Genomic DNA, 20492 nt, shown 5'->3' with positions numbered 1-20492 from the left:
ACGTGTATTTCCCACTAACGCTATGTGAGGACCCAAACTCAGTGTCTAGCTGAGGATGATGCCTTTTGAAACAAATGCATGATCTGTGTGGGAGTATCTGTGTGATTTGTTTCTGATCTGATGGCTCTCACCTCAGAATCCTCTGTCCAGCAATGTCCTGACATCCTTAGGAGCTCTCCTACCTCTGCCTCCTGCTGAGCCCTGGGGCTTGGCACCATTCTGTGGAGATTCAGAGCAAAGGTGAGCATGTCTCCCTATGCCAATTCTTCCCTGATTCTGAAAAGCAAGTAGTGTCCAAAATCTTAAAAATAAGGTCTGGTCTCTTTTCTGTGTCTCTTCGAAGTGTTGTCCTCCCAGGTATCAGAGGAGAGGAGCTGAAGGAAGTGTGGCAGCAGCTTTCAGTATGCTTCTGTCAGCTGTACAGGGCTGTGTCCAGAAAGGCAACTGCTGGTGCCAGCATAGCGATGGTATAGGAAGCAATGTAAAGTGTGCTGACAGCACTTGTCTGCAAGGATTATATGCATTGTTTGCCTTGCACTAAAGCGTCTCTTAAGTCATAGGGGAGCTGAGAGCCTGTTCTGTTGAGTTTAATGTCCCAGTGGCACCAGCCTTGGTTCTGGTGTAGCCTCCTGCTGCAGTGTTTTGATCTTGAACTTGTCCTTGAGGAGATGTTCTGCTGGGTGGGTGATTTTAGTTTTTTTCTCATTATTTATGGAACAGTCCAGGGAGGCTTTAGTGTCTTGTGGATGTGCACAGGAAGGAGGGAATGAGGGCGTGTTGGTTCAGTCCCAAAAAGGTGTGCACACCTTTTTGCAGAGCAGTCTGGAACACCGGAGGTGCTTTATATGGGCCTTTCTGCCTTCCACCCCAGAGCTCTCTTTCAAGTGCATGGTGTGGTTTCTGCATCCCCTTTGAAACACCACAAGAGCAGAGGAAATCTCTGAGAAAGAGGAACAGGTAAAAGATTGTTGTGTTTGCACACCAGTATCTACTTCAGCTTCAGCCCCAGGAGATGCAGTAGTTGTTTTTAGTGCCAGCTCATATGGATAACTTTGAATGTGACCAAGACTTCATAGAATCACATAATCCTAGAATAGCCTGAGTTGAAAAGGAGCACAATTATCTAGTTTCAACCCCCCTGCTATGTGCTGGTCACCAACCAGCAGATCTGGCTGCCCAGAGCCACATCCAGCCTGGCCTTGGATGCCTGCAGGGATGGGGCATCCACAGCCTCCTTGGGCAACCTGTTCCAGTGCCTCACCACCCTGTGTGTGAAAACTTGTAGCAAGAGGTGGCTGAGGGTTTCCAGGTTGCATCAGGAGAGGTGTGTGACACACAGGTCAGCTGTGTCCAGTAGAGCAGCTTTTCCTGCTCACAAGGCCAGCACGGAGTTTGCCAGCTTTTTTGGCTGACACCAGCAACTGTCTGCCCTCCCTGCAGCTGGGAAAACACGCTTGTTACCTTTATTCATGTTTGGCACCTTGCTTCTTGGTTACAGCTGTGAATGAAGAGAGGAGGCAGCATCAACAGACGGTGATTCTGTGCGTGAAATGGGTTGGTCTCTGGATACATATAAGTTGCTCACAGATTTTCTTTGCCATTTTGTTAGGATCTCAGGCCTTATATTTCTTCAAAGAATCAAAATACTTTAAATTCTCTCCAAATTTTGGAATTCTTCCTATCAATGAGGACACTTTCAAGGTTTGGTGGACTTTGATTTGTGGTTCATGGCAGTTTCCGTTGTTGTGAGCACGTTCTGGGATTTCAGTAAAAGCTCAGTGAGAAGGGCAGGATACTTTCCCACTCCATTTCCATGTAACCAGCTCTGTAAAATTGCTGTCTCCATCTGCTGGGTAGTGCTCAGCCTGGTGCCATCATTTTGAGCTCCAGACTTGCCTCTTCCCACGTTGTCCTGCAGGAGTGCTCTGTCACACAGAGGTCTCAGCAGTTGGGAGTTCCTCACTTAATTTAAAGGAGAAATTCTGCATTTAGTGCAGGGAGTTTTCCACTTTGCACTTCATCTTTTGAAATTCCTTTACCCAAGAGTTACTGATTTTATCCAGCACAATGGGTAGAGCCTGCAAGGACCTTCCTTGCCATCAAAGAACCCAAGGTGGCAAATGGAAGACCCCACTCTGTCTGTGGGCTGTCCCACCCACTGCAGGTGAGCCAGGAATTGCTTCCTGCCCGCTTCCAGGCAGGGCTTGGTTCAGAGGCCAGTCTGTTCCGTGGGTGCTCCTGGCCCTGCCAAGTCCCAGGCAAAGGGCTCCAAAGGGGATTTGTCCTCACAGAAGCATTAAAAAGGTGGGAGCGGGGCACTGGAGAGAAGGCTGATGTCTTCTCTCTGCTTGCATGAAGCATATTTTCAGCTGTACGCAGCTGGATTTGGATCTGTTGAAATGTGAACATTGAGGTGCTCCAGAGAGGCAGCTGCTGTTCCTACTCACAGAGAGGAGGTCTTTGCAGGGCTCTGCTGCCTTTATTGGTGTTACCTCCTTGAACTTGCTTTCTTGTGCAGCATTAAAGGCATCGTTTCTTCCCCCTAAGTAGAAATGGAGAAATGTGTGTTTAGATGTAAGTTATGTATATTCAAGTTTATTCTGGCTGTACGTGCTAAGGAGATAAATTGTGGCTATCTTTGCCAAGAGGTTGTTTGATGGCTTGCTCTCTTTCTAATTAGGTGCAGAACAGATGAACTTACTCTGGATGGTTTATCCATTTATCACATTCATGCCCTACTTAAGTATCTGGAGTTCTGTGTTTGATATTTTTCAGCAACCTGCATTGCCAGCATGCTGCCCAAGCAGCACTATGCATGCCAGGCTGTGCAGTTACCTCCAGAATCAGTGAGAAGGAGCTGCAAAGGCTGAGAGATGGTAAAGCCAAATAGTAACTTGAATTTGACGATCTGCTCCGAGAAGCTGTGGTTTTGTTCTGCTTTCATCTACAAGTAGGGCTGTTTGCTGATAGAGAACAGTGTTACATTTGCCTTTACTTGCTGTTTAATGTGTGGACGTGCAAGATAATGGATGAATGATAACCTCCCAAGAATGTAGTCATTAATCTTGATGGAAGATAAACGGTAAAGAGTTAAAGTGTGAGCGTCAGGTATTTGCACTGTGTTTATGGAGGGTGTGAAAACAGCAGTAATTGAATTTTTTTCTTGTGATGAGTTTAGCCTGCAGGGGGTAAAAGGGAGAGTGTTTGCTGTGTTGCTCACAGTACATGCTGGGCTCTCGGAGAGGGGTAGGAGTTAATTTAAGGTATCTGAGATGCCTTTTTTTTTGAAGAAGCCCTGTGAAATGCTCCCTGTATGAGGAGGGCAATTTCCATCGCAGGGATGAGGATAACAGCAGGGTACTGTGAAGAGAGGCAGCTGAACCAGGCTGCGTGTCATGGGCATCACTTCTGTCATATCAGCACTTCCTGAGGGGTTCTTGGGTGTGCTGAGCGTGTCTGCATAGCCAAAATACCTGGTCAGCATGAATCCTAGAATGGCCTGGGTTGCAGAAGACCACAGTGCTCATCTAGTTTCAACCCCCTGCTATGTGCAGGGTCACCAACCAGCAGCCCAGGCTGCCCAGAGCCACATCCAGCCTGGCCTTGGTGAAGTTCAGGAGGAATCCAAATCGCAGCTTCAGGCATGTCGGTGTTAAAATTCAAAGCAGTGTTTGAGTTGTGACAGTCAACTGCTTGGATCGTTGTGAAGAGACATAAGTCACTGTAGGAGCAATTGAGTAGCATTTCTAATTAGCATAATGCCTTTAAAACTTTGCCAAACATTTCCTGTCTAGAGAGCCTAGTTTCACATTTCCTCCCAGCACCAAACTGGGGGTAGAGCTTGAGGATGGAGAGGGAGGTTTGGGCTTCATCTGCTGTCACTTCAGCAGCCACAACTGATTGCCTTTTTAGGGTACGGAAGCAGAAACTTTGTCTCTTTCTCGTTCTGCAGATTCTGAGATCTGTCCAGCTCGTGGACTGGGATGTCCTGAGATGGGCTGTGCTGGGTTGGGCAGCAAAGGTCACTTCTGGGGGATGAGTTTGAGAGGAGGAGAGCAGTGGGCTGTGGCTTTCCTCCATGAAACGACAAAGCGATGAACTTGGGAGGGAGATGAAGCAGCTGCTGCCTCTATTTCTAGGAGCCTCAGTGCTTCCTGCAGCCAGCAGGGAATGCTGCGTGTCAGCCAGGTGCTGGGTTTGCCATGGGGAAATGTGGGGCCAGCTGTGTCCTCGACAGCTCTGATGCAGTGCAGTCTCAGTGGGCGCTGAGTTCATCTTGACGTGACAGCTTTGGCCCTCCTACTCTCTCATGGTTTCTGATTTCATTACTTCACCCATGTGCATCATTTTCTTTGGCTGAGGGCAGCCCAAAGTGGAATCTGCATGTGATCCCTGCGTGGTTGCCCTGTGTGCAGAGAAGGGCAGTTATGATACCTTAAACTTCCTGCAGGTGGAATACACTTGCAGGGTACATCATGTCTTCAGGATACCTTATAGCAAGTGTAATATTACATGTGACAGCTTTGGCTTTCTGTTTAAGGCTGGGATCTGTTTTGATTTACAGGTCTGCTTTTTGTTTTTTTTTTTGTTTTTTTTTCTGTAGCTTCATGAAGATTTTGTCTTGTTCCTTCCACTGAGCAGGTGTGTGGATCATCAGCCCTCCATCAGAGTGTTCTTAGGACAAGAAGGATGCTGAGGATGCATGTGTGTGGCAGCAGGGTTAGTGCTGAGATGCAGTAACTCAGGAGCTGGGCTGATCCTTGTGTGTTATCCCTTCCAACTGGGGATATCCTGGGAACTTCATGCTAAGAGGAAATTTTGCATACATAACAAAACAAAGAGGAATGACAAGGTGGAAAATGTTTTCAACTGCATGAAAATTGGGGAAACATTCTTCCTTTAAAATACAAATTCAATCATAAGGCCTAGCTTACTGTAATATAACTTGCATAGTGTGTACGTTATTTTCTGTCTGTTTTAAAGAGCAAGTGAGCTGGGGAGGTCAGTGGCCTGATGGGTTGAAACAAGGCTGCTGAAGTGAAACCAGGGTTTGACAGCTGTAGAATAAGCTGTCAAAAAAGCTTGTTTCTTCTTTTCTAGTTGCTTCATTTGCATGAGTGGATGAGTCCAAGTCAAGGAAGCAACTTAAAACTTGAAAAATGAAAAAAAGAAAAAAAAATACCCAGACAAGCACCAAAAACCCTGCTTTTGGGCTAAAATAAGGTGTGAGGGGATAAGGTAGCTGTGAAATCCAGAAAGATACACTTCCACTTTATTACAGATCATATTTCCCCTCTGCACTCAATGTAAGTACAAGACATTTTGTACTTAACCTTTCTTTTACCTCTTTTTCTTTTATCTTTGCTTTACATAGCTTCTTTTTCATTCATTCCATCCATTCTGGTCACTGTTTCATTGACTGACGACACCAAACAAAACACCCAGATCTGTCTCCTTCACACAGCCAACTTTGTTTGCTTTCTCCTGGTCCTCTCACTGTTGGTGTCTCTTTGAGGAACTGAAATTTAAGGAGGAACTGACAGGATAACGATGCTGGCATTAGATTTTGCTGCTGAAATCTGTGTTGTTCGCCTGCATTGCTCTACGTTCTGTCAGATAAATGACAATAAGGAAAAGGAATCAATGAGGATTTGTGCCTGTGCTTCAGAAGGCTTGGTCCTGAAGAAGAATAGAAGTGGCTTACAGCTTGCTTTCTGCTTCAAAGCCATGCTTTCCTCCTAGTCTAGAAAGCACAAGTTTGGGTTTTTGTTGGTTTATTTTTGTGTTGGGAAAGCACAGTCAAGAGCTTTGGACCTGAATCATTGGTTTCTTGAGTAGTGCTTGGCAGTTCTGTCCTTGCTGCGTGCAAATTGTTGGACATTCCTCAGAGCTTCCCTGAAACAAATGATATTGGTGTCTATCTAATGTATGATATTGGTGTGTTTCTAATGTATGAAGTGGGGTTAATGGTGCTGCCTTGGCTTGGGGGGGGATGCTGAGAGACTGGGTGCACCATTAGTTCAACTCCCTGATTCCTCTCTTGCTCTCCTTCACGTATTTTGGATTGCACGTCCTGAGTTCTTTCATCTCTGAGGAGCAGGTAAATGCCCTTGCAGCTATAAAATGCACAGTCTTTTAATGTTACTTGAATTTATACTCCATAAAATTGGAGGGAATTTTTTTCCTGTATCTTGATATGTGCTTTCAACCCTTTTATAACCCTTTTATGTAAGAAGCCCTTTTAACTTTAATAATTTGTTCAAATGTATCTTTATTTATGATTTATTTATTCATAATTTCCCCCTAATTACACCCCAGCCATTCAAGCTGTTAGCCATGTGTGCACAGTTCTAAGCATGTCCATACCTTCATGGACATGCTTTGGTTTATGTCACCTCATGTGCTCACAAATGTCTGTTGTTCTGCAGGAGGGTAAGCTATTTCTATTAGCTTCCCAAAACAATCTTACTCACACTGTTGTGACTTGAGAAGTTGTGTTTGTTATTTTACTTTTGCTCCAGCTGCATCAAAATTTGGCTTTTTTTTTTGGTTTGTTTTTTGTTTTTTTCCTCTCATGTGGTATTTGTTTTGTATCTCTTGTGCTGCATTAGTTGCTAAACAGCACTTTTGTGGTCAGGGCCTATTTCTAGCTTCAGCTTTTCAATTTTGGAAGGATTGCGCCAAATATTTGCGAACAATGATTTGCCAAGATTTCATAGGAGGATCACAAGGAGAATAACCAACTTGGAAGCATACAGCTGCTTTTTTTTGGTACCGTTATTTTTTTCTTCTGAATGCTGCTGAGATGTGCACTGAGCTTTGGTGCTGTTATTCCCACATCGCCATAGGTCTTTGTCCTTCAGCAGTGATTGATAGGAATGAGAATTGAATGTTTTGCGGCTGCTGAGGTCTGTGGCAGAGCTGGAAAGGCAGTTTGCTGGTACACGTCCTGGGCCTGTTTTCTCTGCAGGAATAAAAGGAGTTGGCCTAATGTCGTTAATGAGCCTCTAATCCCTTACTGCTTGATTGGCCTTGAGTAGGAAAGTGTCTGTAGTCATAAAACCGTAGAATCACTAAGGTTGAAAAAGACCTCCGTGATCATCCAGTCAAACCACCTCCCTACCAATAGTTCCCCACCAAACCATAGAATCACAGGGTTGCAAAGGAGCACAGTGCTCATCCAGTTCCAACCCCCTGCTGTGTGCAGGTCGCCAACCAGCAGCCCAGGCTGCCCAGAGCCACATCCAGCCTGGCCTTGAATGCCTGCAGGGATGGGGCATCCACAGCCTCCTTGGGCAACCTGTTCCAGTGCATCACCACCCTCTGGCTGAAAAACTTCCTCCTCATATCCAACCCAAACCTCCCCTGTCTCAGTTTCAAACCATTCCCCCTTGTCCTATCAAACCATGTCCCTCAGTACAACACCTAAATGTATCTGGATCACCTCCAGAGATGGTGAGCCCCCCACCTCCCTGGGCAGCCCATTCCAGTGCCTGACTGCTCTCTGGCAGAAGAAATGGAGATGGCTGTGCTGGTAGTGCTGCTGCAGTGTGAACTCACTGACACAAGTAAAATCAGCATGTGAATCTTTGTTCTTAGTTTATTCTGGAAAGTGCTGTGGCGATGGCTGTGAGAGATGGATCTCTTTCAGGGCGCTGAATCTGTGAAGTCTCTGTTAGGGAAGTGGCTTCTGAAAGCCTCTGTGCCTTCTCCCCATAGAAGAGCCTGGTACGGCTCTCAATTAAAGATCCAGCTGGAAAACCGCAGAGTGAACAATTGCCTTTTGGCTCTTTCTGCCTCCTGAAAGAGAAAGAGCTCTGAAAATAAGAAGGTGCTCTTAGGTATTATTTTGTAACAGCTCAGATTACATTGACGTCTGCTTTACAGGTGAGCTGCCTTGGCACACCTGCAGAGATTAACAGAGCATTGCGGGGACTCGGGATGGGAAGAGTGCTTGTTCTGTCTGGCACAAATCTAATCCCACACAGTAAGATCTGCTTTAGGATTTTGTAGACTCATCCCACTTATGCTCCATTCCTTATAGCTATCCTATCGCACTTCTTTTTAAATTCCTGCAGAGCTGGAACTGCATGAAGGGGAAGATGTTTGGTGTCTGTTGTGGAAATGCTCTCAGTGCTGGGCAGAAGGGCCTTTTTTCAGGGCCCAACACCCTGTGGGTTTGCTTGGAATGAAGGATTTGTTTATATAATGGGGTCGGGTTTGTTTATTTTAGATCAAACAAACAAAAATACACACGGGATTGTCCAGTAGTCACGTCTAGGTGAGCTTGGTACGTGCTCCTAGGTAGGAGGTTGGTACAGGGGAATGTGGGGAATATAGGTGAGTCATATACCATGTCTAGAAAGGTGGGCAGGTGGTGCTTATAGGGCGTGATGGCTGGTGTTGGGACAGGGGCTGGAATGTGCTCAGTTCATCTGAGACTGGAAAGCTGTACCAGGACCTGCTGGTTTAGGCTGGAGAGCAGGCAGAGCTCTGCAGTCAGCCTGCAGCCCGACGAGGTGACCCTTTGGCTTTTGCACTGTCCTGACCCCAAGGCCAGGGCTTATGTGGGGGGATTGGGAGCCGCTTGTTTTCTTTGCAGCCGTGAGCTGCCATGACTGGTCTCTGTGCCCATGTTAACCTTTAGCTGCAGACGTTCGAGGGTTGTTTTCTTAGAGCTTTCAGAGAGTTTGGTTTCTTCTACAAATGTGCTTTGCTAAGGTGTGACACTACAAAAGGTTGCAGTGTCCTTCTTTTGTGAAGGATAGTAATTCTAGGCTGGCACAGCAAATTAACTTCATTTTGCCTTTAAAGGTTTTGTGAGGAGCTCTGGAGTTACACAGTTTTAGAAAGGAAGCTGTTCCCATTATCCGTGCTGGGAATTTCAGAACAGGACAGAGCAAGTTAAGAGTTATGAAGTCAGAAGTCAGAAACTAGAAGGCAGATGACTAAACCTCCATTTCAGTGGCTGGAAGTCAGGGGACCTTCGGGAGGTGCGTGAGGCTGCTGAGAAAAAGCAAGCAGCAGATGAGACAGCGAAGCATCGTGGTCACTGATGAGTGAAGCTTGGCAAGGAATGAATAACGTGGGGGTGTGTGGGAGGGTTGCCACAGGAGCTGCAGTTCTGATTAGATTAAATGAAGCCTCAGTTGAACAAATGAATCTGCTGGTGAACTGGAGAGTTGATTCAAGGCTGGAGATCAGACACAGGCATAGGAATGAGGGGGATATTTCACCCTGGAAATTGAGGATACTGATTTGGAAGTTGTGGTATTGGTGTCCAAGTCTTGCCCTTCTCTTCGTCAGTGTTGAAGAAGAAAGCAGCTGGACAAGGATAGTGGTAGAGTAGTATGGTTGTACTTGAATAGTGGTTGGACTTGATGATCTTTAAGGTCTTTTCCAACGTGAGCAATTCTATGATTCCATAAAGGAGGCTGAGCACACAGAGTTGAACTTTAAATGTGCACATAAAGCAGTTCTGCTTTTGTCTGCCCAAATCCTCAGCCCTCTTGGTACTGCATCTCTTCTTTTTGAGTTTGCCATTGGGACTCACAGCTTGTGCTGTGCCTGGGTTTGTCCTGTAATGGGACATTGGGGGGAAGAAAAAAAAAAAAAAAGCAGTCCTTGTATTTCATTTTGAACACAGGCTCTCTTGTTCTGTAGGATTAGCATGTAGCTGGTAAAAAATTCTGGAAGAGCTGTGTTCATTGGGGTGCTGTCACTCCTCCCATAGCCAGGAAAGGGGGTGACCAAATAGCCCCCAGCCTTTCTTTCAGTACATACATGCTGTATATGATGTAGAGCTAAATAAGGCCAACCTTAACAATTCTGTGATTCAGGGGTTAATTCTATGGCTCACTCCATTCAAACATGCCCTCATTCTTGTCCCATTCTTGTGTCAGTCAGACTTCCTTCTATAACTTTGCAATCATTCTGCCAAAATCCCATAGTTTTAATTTTCACTCTAAGCAATGTAGAACATAATTTTTAGTTTTGAGTCTCATGAAATAGAACAAGATCAGTGCTAGCAGGCAGCGGAGGCTCTGGCTTCCTTCTGCAATCTGTCGGGGAAGTCGGGCTGTTCTTCTGTGGCGTGGGAAGCGCAGCAGGGAGCTGACGGGGATGTGGGCTCCAGCACAGGAGGGAGCTGGGCCAGGGCCAGGCTGTGGTCTCTTAGCCTGTAGTGTCAGAACTGGCTGTAAGAACTATTGTAAGAAATGGGTGAGTTTTGTCAGATTTCATGTTTGGTAAAACGTCAGGATTGGTTCACAAAGGCCGACTCCCTCAGTATTGCACCGTTCTTTTTAACATAGCCCAGCAATGCAAACTGTGTGCCACGGGGGAACAGTTTTTAGCCTTCATCAGCTTTTGTTTTTCATGATATGTGAGATAACCGCCATTCATTATTGATGAAGTTTTCAGCTGACAGAAAGGTAAGGAGTAGAAAGGCTGAAAAAGCAAGAGGTGGCAACAGACAGAGGTGTAGGTATCTGTGTAAAGTGGGTGCAGTTGTAGGAGGGATAAAAGCTGATAGTTGCACTTAGGGGTGGGTGACTCTCCTGGGAAGCTTGCTGAAGGCTTGCAACTGACCCTCCAGACAGAAGATCTGATACAGTTCTAGTATCTGCGAGCAACCCAACAAGCTGCTGAGCTCTTGCTGCTAAGGGGGCTGTTGGTGTCCCGGGCTGCCTTAGGCAAAGTATTGTCAGCAGGTCAAGGGAGGGGATCCTCGTCCCTACTCAGTGCTGGTGAGGCCAAACGTGGGGTTCTGGGCCCAGTTCTGGGCCCTCAGTAGAGGAGAGGCCTGGGCATAGTGGAGAGAGCCCAGCGTGGGCCAGCGAGGTGCTGCAGGGCCTGAAACAGCTCTGCTGTGAGGAGGGGCCGAGAACTGGGGCTGCTCAGCCTGGAGCTGAGGAGGGGGTCCCCACCTGAATGGGGGTGCAGAGAGGATGCAGCCAGGACAAGGGGCAGTGGGCATAAACTGGAGCACGGGAGGCTTCCTCTGACCATCAGAAGTGTTTCTGTGCTGTGCAGGTGACGGAGCACTGATGCAGGGACTGAGAGGCTGTGGGGTCTCCTCCTTGGAGACCTCTAAAAGCCCCAGGTGCTCTGGGCACCAGCTCTGAGTGTCCCTGATGGGACAGAGTGGGACCAGAGGGTTCCAGCAGAACCTCCAGTCGCAGCCACGCTGGGATACTGTGGTGCTGAGCGTGAGGGAATGCTTGGTATTTTTGCCTTTGGTGCTGGCATGATAGGCTTTAAATAGTGTGTGTGGTCCTGGTGTCAATTCAAGAAAAGTATTGAGTTGGAAGATGAAATTGCAAGACCAAGAAACCTGTTTTAGAGTGACTGGTACAGACAGCTCAATACGTTCAGTCCGTAAATGCCAACCTGGTGAAAAGCTTTCCATGCCATCAGGCAAAGGTTGATGGCTGAAAACCAAAACAGTCCGTGTTGGGGCTTTGCCAAAAACGTGATGGTAATGCTGGATAGCAGCAGAATGTTCTTGGGTGAAGCTGTGTGGCCTGTGCAGTGTGGGAGCTGAGAGCCAGCAATGCACTGAGCTCTGGCCTGGACCTTTGCACCCCAGCCAAGCAGTGTGTGTCCCTTTGGCAGTCTTAAGCTATTCTTTCAGGCTTTGGCATAACGGGAACAATGATGGGAATATCAGGAAAGAATACAGTCTTCTGTGTGTTTCAGAGATGAAGGTGATCTTCTGTACACAGTGCAGTCTGGTCTCCTTTATCTGGGTGGCTTGGCTGGTTTTGGATAGAAGGATGGATAGTTGAGGTTTCCTGACTTCAGTGGGAGGCAGCACATTCTTACAGGCACCTCTGTGTTTCATAACAGTTTGGTGTAACAATACCAAAAAGGTCCCTGATGTGCTTCATCAGGATATTGATGAATGCAAATGATTTTGCTGCAGTCTGCTGAGCATTTCTGGTAGGAAGGTACTTAAAGAAGTGGCAGAGGTTTCCTTTGTGGTTAGCAGACAGCCATCGCTCTGTTCAGTGATTTGCGTAAATTAGTTGGTTCTGTTGCATGGTTGTTCAGGTTTGCTTTGTTTTCAGTTGAGTCACACTTGCCAGCCTTCCTACCCTGCATGCTGACAGATGGCACTTACCTGAACACTATGGGACTTTGAATGGGCCAATTATTGCTGGCTTTTTTTTCCCAATAGTAGGAAAGTTTGATTTGGAAGCTTGACTAAGCGTTGACACAATTGAGGATTCGTATTTCAAGTCCTTGCTCTACCTGTTGCTAAATGAAGACTTCTTGTCCACAAGCAAGAGAAGAAGGTCGTGTTCTGCAGTGGCTTTCTCCAGCTCAGCCCTTGGACAAATTTCCTTATCCTAAATACTTATCTATCAATTTCACCTGGCCCAGTTTCCCTCAGATTTTCTACAGTTTACCCTTTCACCACATTTTATGTGTTCAGAAGATGCTGAATTTCTCTCAAAGAGTCAAAAGGCATTAACTTCTGGATGCTCAGCAAAAAGGGAATGCCACAGTCCCTAATTGGATTAGGTTGTGTGTCGAAAATAATATAGCTTAGCTCTGGTGATGGTGCCTGAGTGATTTAGAGCTCCTTTTACCAGAGTTAACAGCGTTAATGAAATCCCCTCATACAGCTTTCCAAATCTAAGGCTCCTGTAACCTTGTCTTCCAGCACTGAGTTCTCAATAGGAAGTTTACAGGAGTACTCCCTCCAGGTATGGTGGGAAGGTTGGATTCGAGCTCCATTCACACAATCACAGAATGGCCTGTGTTGGAAGTAACCTCAAGGATCACGAAGCTCCAACCCCCCCCCCAAACCACAGGCAGGGCCACCAACCTCCACATTTCACAGCAGCCCAGGCTGCCCAGGGCCCCATCCAACCTGGCCTTGAACACCTCCAGGGATGGACGGGGCATCCACAGCCTCTCTCACCACTCTCAGAGTAAAGAGTGGAGGAGTGTGGGGACCACACCAGTCAGCCAGGGTCTACTGGAAGGAGTTTGAGAGTCCAGTAGTTCCCACGAAGCATGCTGCATCTGCAGAGCTTCTCTCTTCTGCCTGTCAGTTCCACTTTCAGAGCCACAGAGGTTTCCCACCATGAGGTGGGTGGGTTCAGTTCAGCATGCTCTGGCAGCCCACAGTGCAGCACATCTTTTGCATCACTCCAGTTTGCATGGGCTGCAGGCATTTCTCAGTTTTAACACCACCTTACAGTGGTGTTTCGAAGGCATGAGCTCTAATTTGCTGATGAAAAGCTGTTTGGTTTTTGAAGCTGGAAGGAACTGCTGCTAACACTTCAGATTCCCAACTATGTTGTTGCAGTGCTAATACCAAGACCAGATAATCCTCACCCAGGTTGCTTGCAGCTGATTGCGTTGTGCAGTATTTGTAACACATTACATCCCAGCATATCTTGTAAGACTCTCTGAGATGTCGTTGCAGTATAATTGAATGTGTCTTAACTCTCTTATTTCAGGCTAGAAATCTTCATACTGGAGAACTGGCTGCTGTAAAAATAATCAAGTTAGAGCCTGGTAAGTTTTGCATTCTTTTCTATGTTTTTGGATTGCAGTTTCAGTTTTTACGCATGTTGATTTTCATGGCTGCAAAGCTCCAGACAAAAGAAGTGAGTTTATTTTTGCTGTTTCAGTGGTTAGATGACAGGAAGCTCTACAGGATGTACCATTACTTTTGGTTATATCCTGCTCATGATTTCCTTGTTCGTTCTTATCTGCCTTACTTGTTGCTTCATAAAAAAATGTTGCAGTTCCAGCGTGTTGCAGTAGATTCGGGACAGATGGTAGATTGTGAAAGAGTGGGGAGCTTTGTGAATCAAAATGGGGAGGGGACCAAGCAATGATACCAGTGCTCACCAAAAGTGTGTTGGGAAAATCAGTGCCTTCTGGAATACCTTTCAAATCCCTCTTTAGTGTTTCCCTCTTCTGCATCTCCTTGCCTCCTTAGTGTCTCCACAGCCAGTCCTTGCCTGAACTCCTGTGCTGTATGTTTGGGGTCCTGGCTCTTTGGGACAGGGGATGAGGGCTCTATGAATGTGAGCTTTCCCAGTGCTCAGTATCACTCGTCTGTGGAGAGATTAAGAGACACTGGAAGTTTATGTATGGTCACTAAGCTAGGAAGTAGTAGGGTTTATGGAGATGTGGGTTAATTTCTGTGACTGGAGTGCTACAGGGAATTAACACAGACAGGCAGGAAAAGAAAATCTGGAAGGGCACGTAACACAGGGAAGACTGATGGAACTGAGCTTTTTGTTCTGAAGGCAGGAAGGTTGAAGAGAAGTCTGAACACCATCTTCCACTGCAGATGTGCAGAGTGGGGGGCCCAGCAAAGGTTTGGGAGCCAGTAGGCACAGGCTATGGCAAGAGAGATTCCAGTTGGAAATGGGAAAAACTCTTCATAAGGAGAATGTCAAAGAAGTGATGGTGGGATCTCCATCCTGGAAGACTCTTGGGAGTTGACTGGAACAAGGCCATGAGCAACATGACCTGACTGCAGTTAGCCCTGCTTGGAGCAAAAGGCTGTACTGGAGGCCATCAGAGTCCCTACCAGCCTCTCTTTGGGCATTGAAGGCTATGAAGACCAGCTTTGAAGCATCTCCCTGCACACCCAACATCTTTCCTCGACTGGACAGGTTAAAGACTGTCATTTTGATGAGGATCTTGCTGTGTTGATATATTCCTATTTCTTGCTCAAGGAGATGCATTGTCCTGTTTGTTTGTGGTTACTTGGTTCTGTTCACTCACTTGGTTAAAGAGGTGTGGGTACATAAACACGAAGAGTCTTCTGGTGTTGTACTTTGTAGTTTCTCCTACTGGATTTCTATCAAATCCAGGCTAGCAGAACTTTTCAAATCTGTTGTGCCAACCCAAGAGTTCTGACCAGCTTGAGCACCAATACGTCTTCCACTGAAGGCTCTATGACCAAAACCATACGTAGTGATCAGAGAGTCGATCTTAGAAACCAGACATTTCTAAATTTTTATTTGAGCAATAAAGTTCCAGCAAAAACTGCTTTTAAAAAAGAGTATTCATCTTTCATAAAAGTTTAGTACTGTCCAAGGGACTAAAATTTTCCAACACACCTGTTGTCCTTGACAGCAGGTTATGGATCTGGAGTTATGGATCTGGAGCACCACATCCAGGCCCAGGGCTCGCAGCAAAAAGGATGTGAAGCTGTTGGAGTGGGTGCAGAGGAGGCCATGAAGATGCTTGGAGGGCTGGAGCACCTCTTATAGAAATGAGCTGAAGGAGCTCAAGAAAAGAGCAACGTGGTCTTTGCATCTGTGTTGTTTGTTTTGTTTTTTTTGTTGTTTTTAGGCTTCTGAAAATTTGTTAACGTTTCTTGAAGGTAGCAGTCCTGGATGGAATCTCTGAAGTGCTTGGATGTGGGTTTGTTGGTTTTGTTTGTTTGGATGGTTGGTTGTTTTTTTTTGTTGTTGTTGTTTGCTTGTTTGTTTTGGTTTGTTTTTTGTTTAATATTTCAGCCATTTTTGAATGGTCAGGCACCTATGCATGAGTTTGAGTTAACTCATCAGAGCAGTTTTTACCAAAATAAAAGAGTTAGAGACATTTCTGGACTGGATTGCTATGGTGGCTTTACCACACTCCTCATTTTCTCCCTCTCAAGCTAGATTATTAGGAAGACTGAAGTCCATTTACACTGAAAGCTGCATGAGTCCTCACGTATCGTGTGGCATGGGGATACAGGGGACAAATTCAGACCCATCTTTATCTTACTGACAATAAAGACATGCAGTTGAGTTCCCTCTCCTTGCAGGATATTGCATTCCCTACTGACCTGTGAGGTGTTCCAAGGTCATTTTGTTGATTCCTGCTGAAAGTTCCATGTATGTTTTGGTTTTTATATAAATGAAATGTGAATTGATTTAGACATCCTATGAGAGTGACTCTTCTGCCTTGTTGTTAGGGTGATAGATGGTCTCTTTGGTAAAATGATTGCAGGCAACAGAATTTGGGGTTTCCCACATCCAAGATCCTCTGGTCTGAATGATGTAAGATTTCCCGTGAGCTGAGCTGCTCATTTCCAGGTTGGTTTTGTTTTGTTTCAGTTTGGTTTGGTTGTTTTTTAAACAAAAAAAAAGTTAAAAGTTAAAAGTTCCTGAAATCTGAACTTTTTTTTTTTCCCCCCAACTGGAAGAATTTGAAGAATTCTAGTGAAAAGATGAGAAGAAAGGCTCAGCTTGATTCTTCAGCTTTTCTTTTTCTCCATTTTGAAGTTTCCATTGGCATGTGCCAGCAGAGTAAACAAGCAGAGAGCAGCCAGGCCTCGTTGGTGACAAAGTGACCCCAGGACACTGCCACCTCCATTGCAACTCTCATCTCCACAAGTCGGTGAGGTCTTCCCCAAGCTCAGCATCGAGCACTCAGCATGGTGCAGATGTCGATGGCTGTGGCTCAGTTCCTATTGCATAGATGTCCTACATTTCTGAACCCACTTACCCACACCAGAATTCGTGGTGGTCTGACCTCAGCAGTGGTGGTCCGTGGGCAAAACCTCAGTTGTGGCCTCAGCTGCTACTGGTGTCACCTCTGTGACTCACTGACTCCTTCAGCTGTTTCAGGTCCTCTCAGCTGTTTGATCTCGTTAGGTGGCAGCTGATGGAGCAGAGCTGTCTGTCTTCTGTGATTATTTGGTGCTATACACAGCATGGGTGTTCACTTTGTTTGGAGGTTGCTTTCCAGAACTGAAAAGCAGTATGTTTAATGGCTCAGGACAGTTGTCTTGGCCATGCTTGCTTCATCCCCATGTGGCAATGTTCTTTGCAATGATGTGTGCATGTGGGTGACACCAGACCAGAGCTGGTGGCAGCAAGCAATGGCAGGCTGCAAGCAACAAGGAAGTGTGGTTTACTCTGCAGTCTCTGAAACTCCTCATCGTGTTCAGTTGTGCTTACCTAGGTGTGAAAAAGAACTGCACAAATTCATACAAGAGAAAAATGCACGAAGGGCTATGAAATACAAAGATGCCATCTCTGACTGAGAGATTTTTCTGAGCCGTAACTCCGGAGGCTGGGAGAGTGTTTGGGCAGACATCTCTGTGTGGTCCATTTGTCAGTGCTTCCTTGGCATCCTCAGCTGGAAGCAGGACACCGGGCTGAAGGCCCCGTATTAGACTCAGTGCAGTGCTGGCTTGTAATTCTGCTTGGTTCCATGATCTGCCTCAGTCCTCAGTTGAGCAGATGTGTGTGAAGGCTGAAGGCAGAGGACGTGTGAGGCTGTTGGAGCTGGAGAAAGCAGGACCCTTTGAAAGCTGAGCAATCCCTGCCTCAGATTGTTTTGCTACAGTGAACAACATGATTTTCTGGCCACAAATTATCACTGCTGAGAACCCCGTCCTAATTAGCATCAATGACCACATCTTTATAGGTTTCATCATGTCTTAGTCCAACTTGCCCTGGAGAAGTGATTTCTTCTAGAGTTGTTTTCATTTTGCTTTGTGTTTTCAAATACCCTTTAAAACATTACTTGCCTGCTCACCATCCAAAGCATGGACACCCACAGCCTCTTGGCAGAGATCTCTTCAGGGGGTTGTTTTGTTTCTGAGGAGGGTTCGCAGCATTTATTTATTTATGTTCAGCACTCTGGGATGTCTTTTGCCTCTGTAACTCCATGGTAGCTTTGCTGGACAGGAGGACATGGATGTTCAAAGCCTTCCAGATTAAAAATAAAAATTAGCTGCTCCTTGTTGCCATTGTTCAGGCTCATTTTAAGTTTGGACTAGTGTTTTTGGGCTGTGGTTGCAGAGCAGCATCAGATCTTGGATTGAGTCAGTGTGAGGTGTTGCTCATTTGGGGCTCCCCCAGCATGGGCACCCCTCTACTGTTATCCTGCGAGATCACACGGCACAACTGCTCATAAATTTCATACATCAGTCACCAGACAAGCAGAATCATAGAATCCTTAGAGTTGGAAGGGAACTCTGAAGGCCATCTAGTTCAACTCCCCTGCAATGCACAAGGACACCACAGCTAGATCAGGTTGCCCAAGGCCTGATCCAGCCTTGCCTTGAAAGCCTCCAGGGATGGGGAATCCACCACATCACTGGACAACCTGCTCAGTACCTCACCACCCTCACTGCAAAAGACTTTTTCCTATATCCAACCTAAATTTCTCCTCTTTGAGCTTGGAACCCTTTCCCCTTGTTCTGTCACCACATTCCCTGCTAAAGAGTCTGTCCCCTTCTTTCCTGTAGCTCCCCTTTAGATATCAGATCACCTTGGAGCCTTCTCTTCTCCATGCTGCACAGCCCCAGCTCTCAGCCTGTCCTGTAGGTGAGCTGCTCCATCCCTGGGACCATTTTTATGGTCCTCCCTTGGATGTGCTCCAACAAATTCCTGTCTCTCTTGTACTGAGGTCTCCCCATCTGGATGCAGTGCTCCAGGTGAGGTGTCAGCACAGAGTAGAGGGGCTGGATCCCCCCCCTTTGCCCTGCTGGCCTTTGGATACAGCCCAATTGGCTTTCATTGCTGGCTCATGTCCAGCTTCCCATCTACCAGTACCCCCAGGTACAGGTCTTTTTCTGCATGGCTGTGGTTCCCCTTGAGTTATCTACAGCATCTTCTGGAGGGGAGGAACAGACTGCTTCAGAGGTGGGAATTCATTTGCAGATGGAGACACAAGCTCCAGACTCAACGCTAGTTTAACACGGGGGCAGTTGGAATCAGAAGGCAAAAGCCTCTGGAGTAAGGAGTGCCCCACAGGAGGTGAGAAATGTGATGAATTAAAGCTGCAGGAAAAGGCGCACAGTAAGTTGGCAGTGCTCTGGGAGACCTAGCAAAACCACTGAAATAGAAAGTAGGAACAGACTGTGTCCTTTCCTCGTTAATCCCTCATCTGCTGCTGCAGGTAATGAGTTGGTAGGCTTCAGCTTAGAACTGAGACCCCAGCATGACTGAATTTTATTTCATCTGCTATCACCTTCCTTTGTTTGTTCTCCAGACAAATAAATGAGCCCCACTTTGAGGGTTACTGTCATCAGTTTACTTGAGCTTTTGGGCAGTAACTGCTTCTGCTACCAGTTATTTAAGCTGTGCTGTTAGAATCAAAATAGACAGTGTTTTTCACTTTTTTGGCATAGACTTTGGAGAGCATTAGGCAAAAGTATTATGGCACGCTAATGACATTTCCCAGCATTCACCGAGTACAAATGCTTCAAATAATTTGGGAGCCAATTCTATTTCAGAAACTAATCCAACTGTACTCAGCAGTGTAAAAGCCAAAACCATCTGAAACACTAAAGCCACTTCCTTCTATGGGTTTAGCAGATGAGTCGAGAGTGGAGTCAACACAAAGATAACTGTTTGCCAGGGTAGCTTTACCCGACAGAATTTTCTCCCTGGGAAAATGTCATGAAATGTTTTAAAATGAGTGGACGTCTGATGTAAATACAGTTATGATAATAAACAGTGACCTCAGAAACCTTTCACACTTCGAAGGCTGGTTGTAATCTGTAGTGTACAATTACAGAAGAGTCTTGTTAGTGGTTTTCATCTGGTTCAACATTTGTTTTCCATGTGAGATCTTCTTAAGGGCCAGAAGTAGCCAGTTATGTGTTTCAAGCTGGATCTCAATCTGAACCTGAGACCATCCAAGGCTATTTGTACATGGGAAAACAATCCCCCAGCATTGTGTAGTGCTGTGCTCAGTACATCTGCAGCCAGCTCTGCTTGGTTATGGTTGGTTTGCATCTCGTGGTTCATTCTGCCCTTAGGGCTGAGCCAGGTGTAGCTGTGCTTTGTCCTTTTGGGATGCTTGCAGCACAGGTGTTGCTCCAAGGCCCTTTGGGGCAGGAGAGAAATGCTACAACGTAGTTTATGTAATAAGTTCCCTCAGGATGCTGTGAGCTATGGAGAAGAACAAGCCTGAGGCTTGTTTGAGTAAGCCTGTGGGTGTTAACAGTTGCTGAAAGCTCCAGGGCTTGAAGAAATACAAAAATAACTTCTGGTTATTTCTTCCATCTTCCCTGGTTGGGTCTGGGATCACGTCCGGTGTGACTGAGTCAGAAATTGCCAGCAGCCCTCGATTCCCATTCCTGTGTTCCTTTGCTGGCTGCATCTGCCTGAGCTGAACGCCTGCATCTTCCAGTATGCAAGAGCTGCTCAGTGCTGAGCATTGCTGCTTGTGCTGTACCATGCGCTGCTGGGTGCTGCTGCTGACCCGCACAGCTGCTCTGGAACATACACAAAGGAAATAGAGACTGTGTGGTCTTTTAATATTGAGTGCCCAGCATTTTAATCATTTGGAACTTCTTGAAATCTGGCCTAATTTTGCTTTGCTTGTTTATTTGTAATCTGCTATTCTACCTTCAGAAATACGTGTGTCCAGAGGGTGTGAGCTCATGTTCCCGTGTACTGTAAGCTTTCGTTCACAGAAATAGTTACTTGGCTGACAAAGGCCAGCAGGAGGATCACAGACTCATAGAATCGTTAAGGTTGGAAAAGACCTCTAACGTTACC

At 46.1% G+C, this 20492-nt stretch overlaps 1 protein-coding gene across 3 annotated transcripts in view; it reads left to right on the top strand.

Annotated features, from left to right (window-relative positions):
* The window catches only part of MAP4K5 (mitogen-activated protein kinase kinase kinase kinase 5), a 59757-nt gene that overhangs the window by 4506 nt on the left and 34759 nt on the right, over nt 1-20492 (top strand). For 2 of the 3 annotated variants that reach the window (XM_085225914.1, XM_085225915.1), the window contains exon 3: nt 13476-13533. The exons of the other annotated variant lie outside the window; for it this stretch is intronic. In XM_085225914.1, the coding sequence (XP_085082040.1) occupies nt 13476-13533 (58 nt within the window). The remainder of the gene's footprint in view (nt 1-13475; nt 13534-20492) is intronic. 3 annotated transcript variants of the gene reach the window in all.

The sequence above is a fragment of the Meleagris gallopavo genome, chromosome 5 (genome assembly GCF_905368555.1).
Source record: "Meleagris gallopavo chromosome 5, MGAL_WU_HG_1.1, whole genome shotgun sequence".
Classification (NCBI taxonomy): Eukaryota; Metazoa; Chordata; class Aves; order Galliformes; family Phasianidae; genus Meleagris; species Meleagris gallopavo.
Note: the sequence above shows the minus strand (reverse complement) of the source record. Positions and strands in the feature narration are given on the sequence as shown.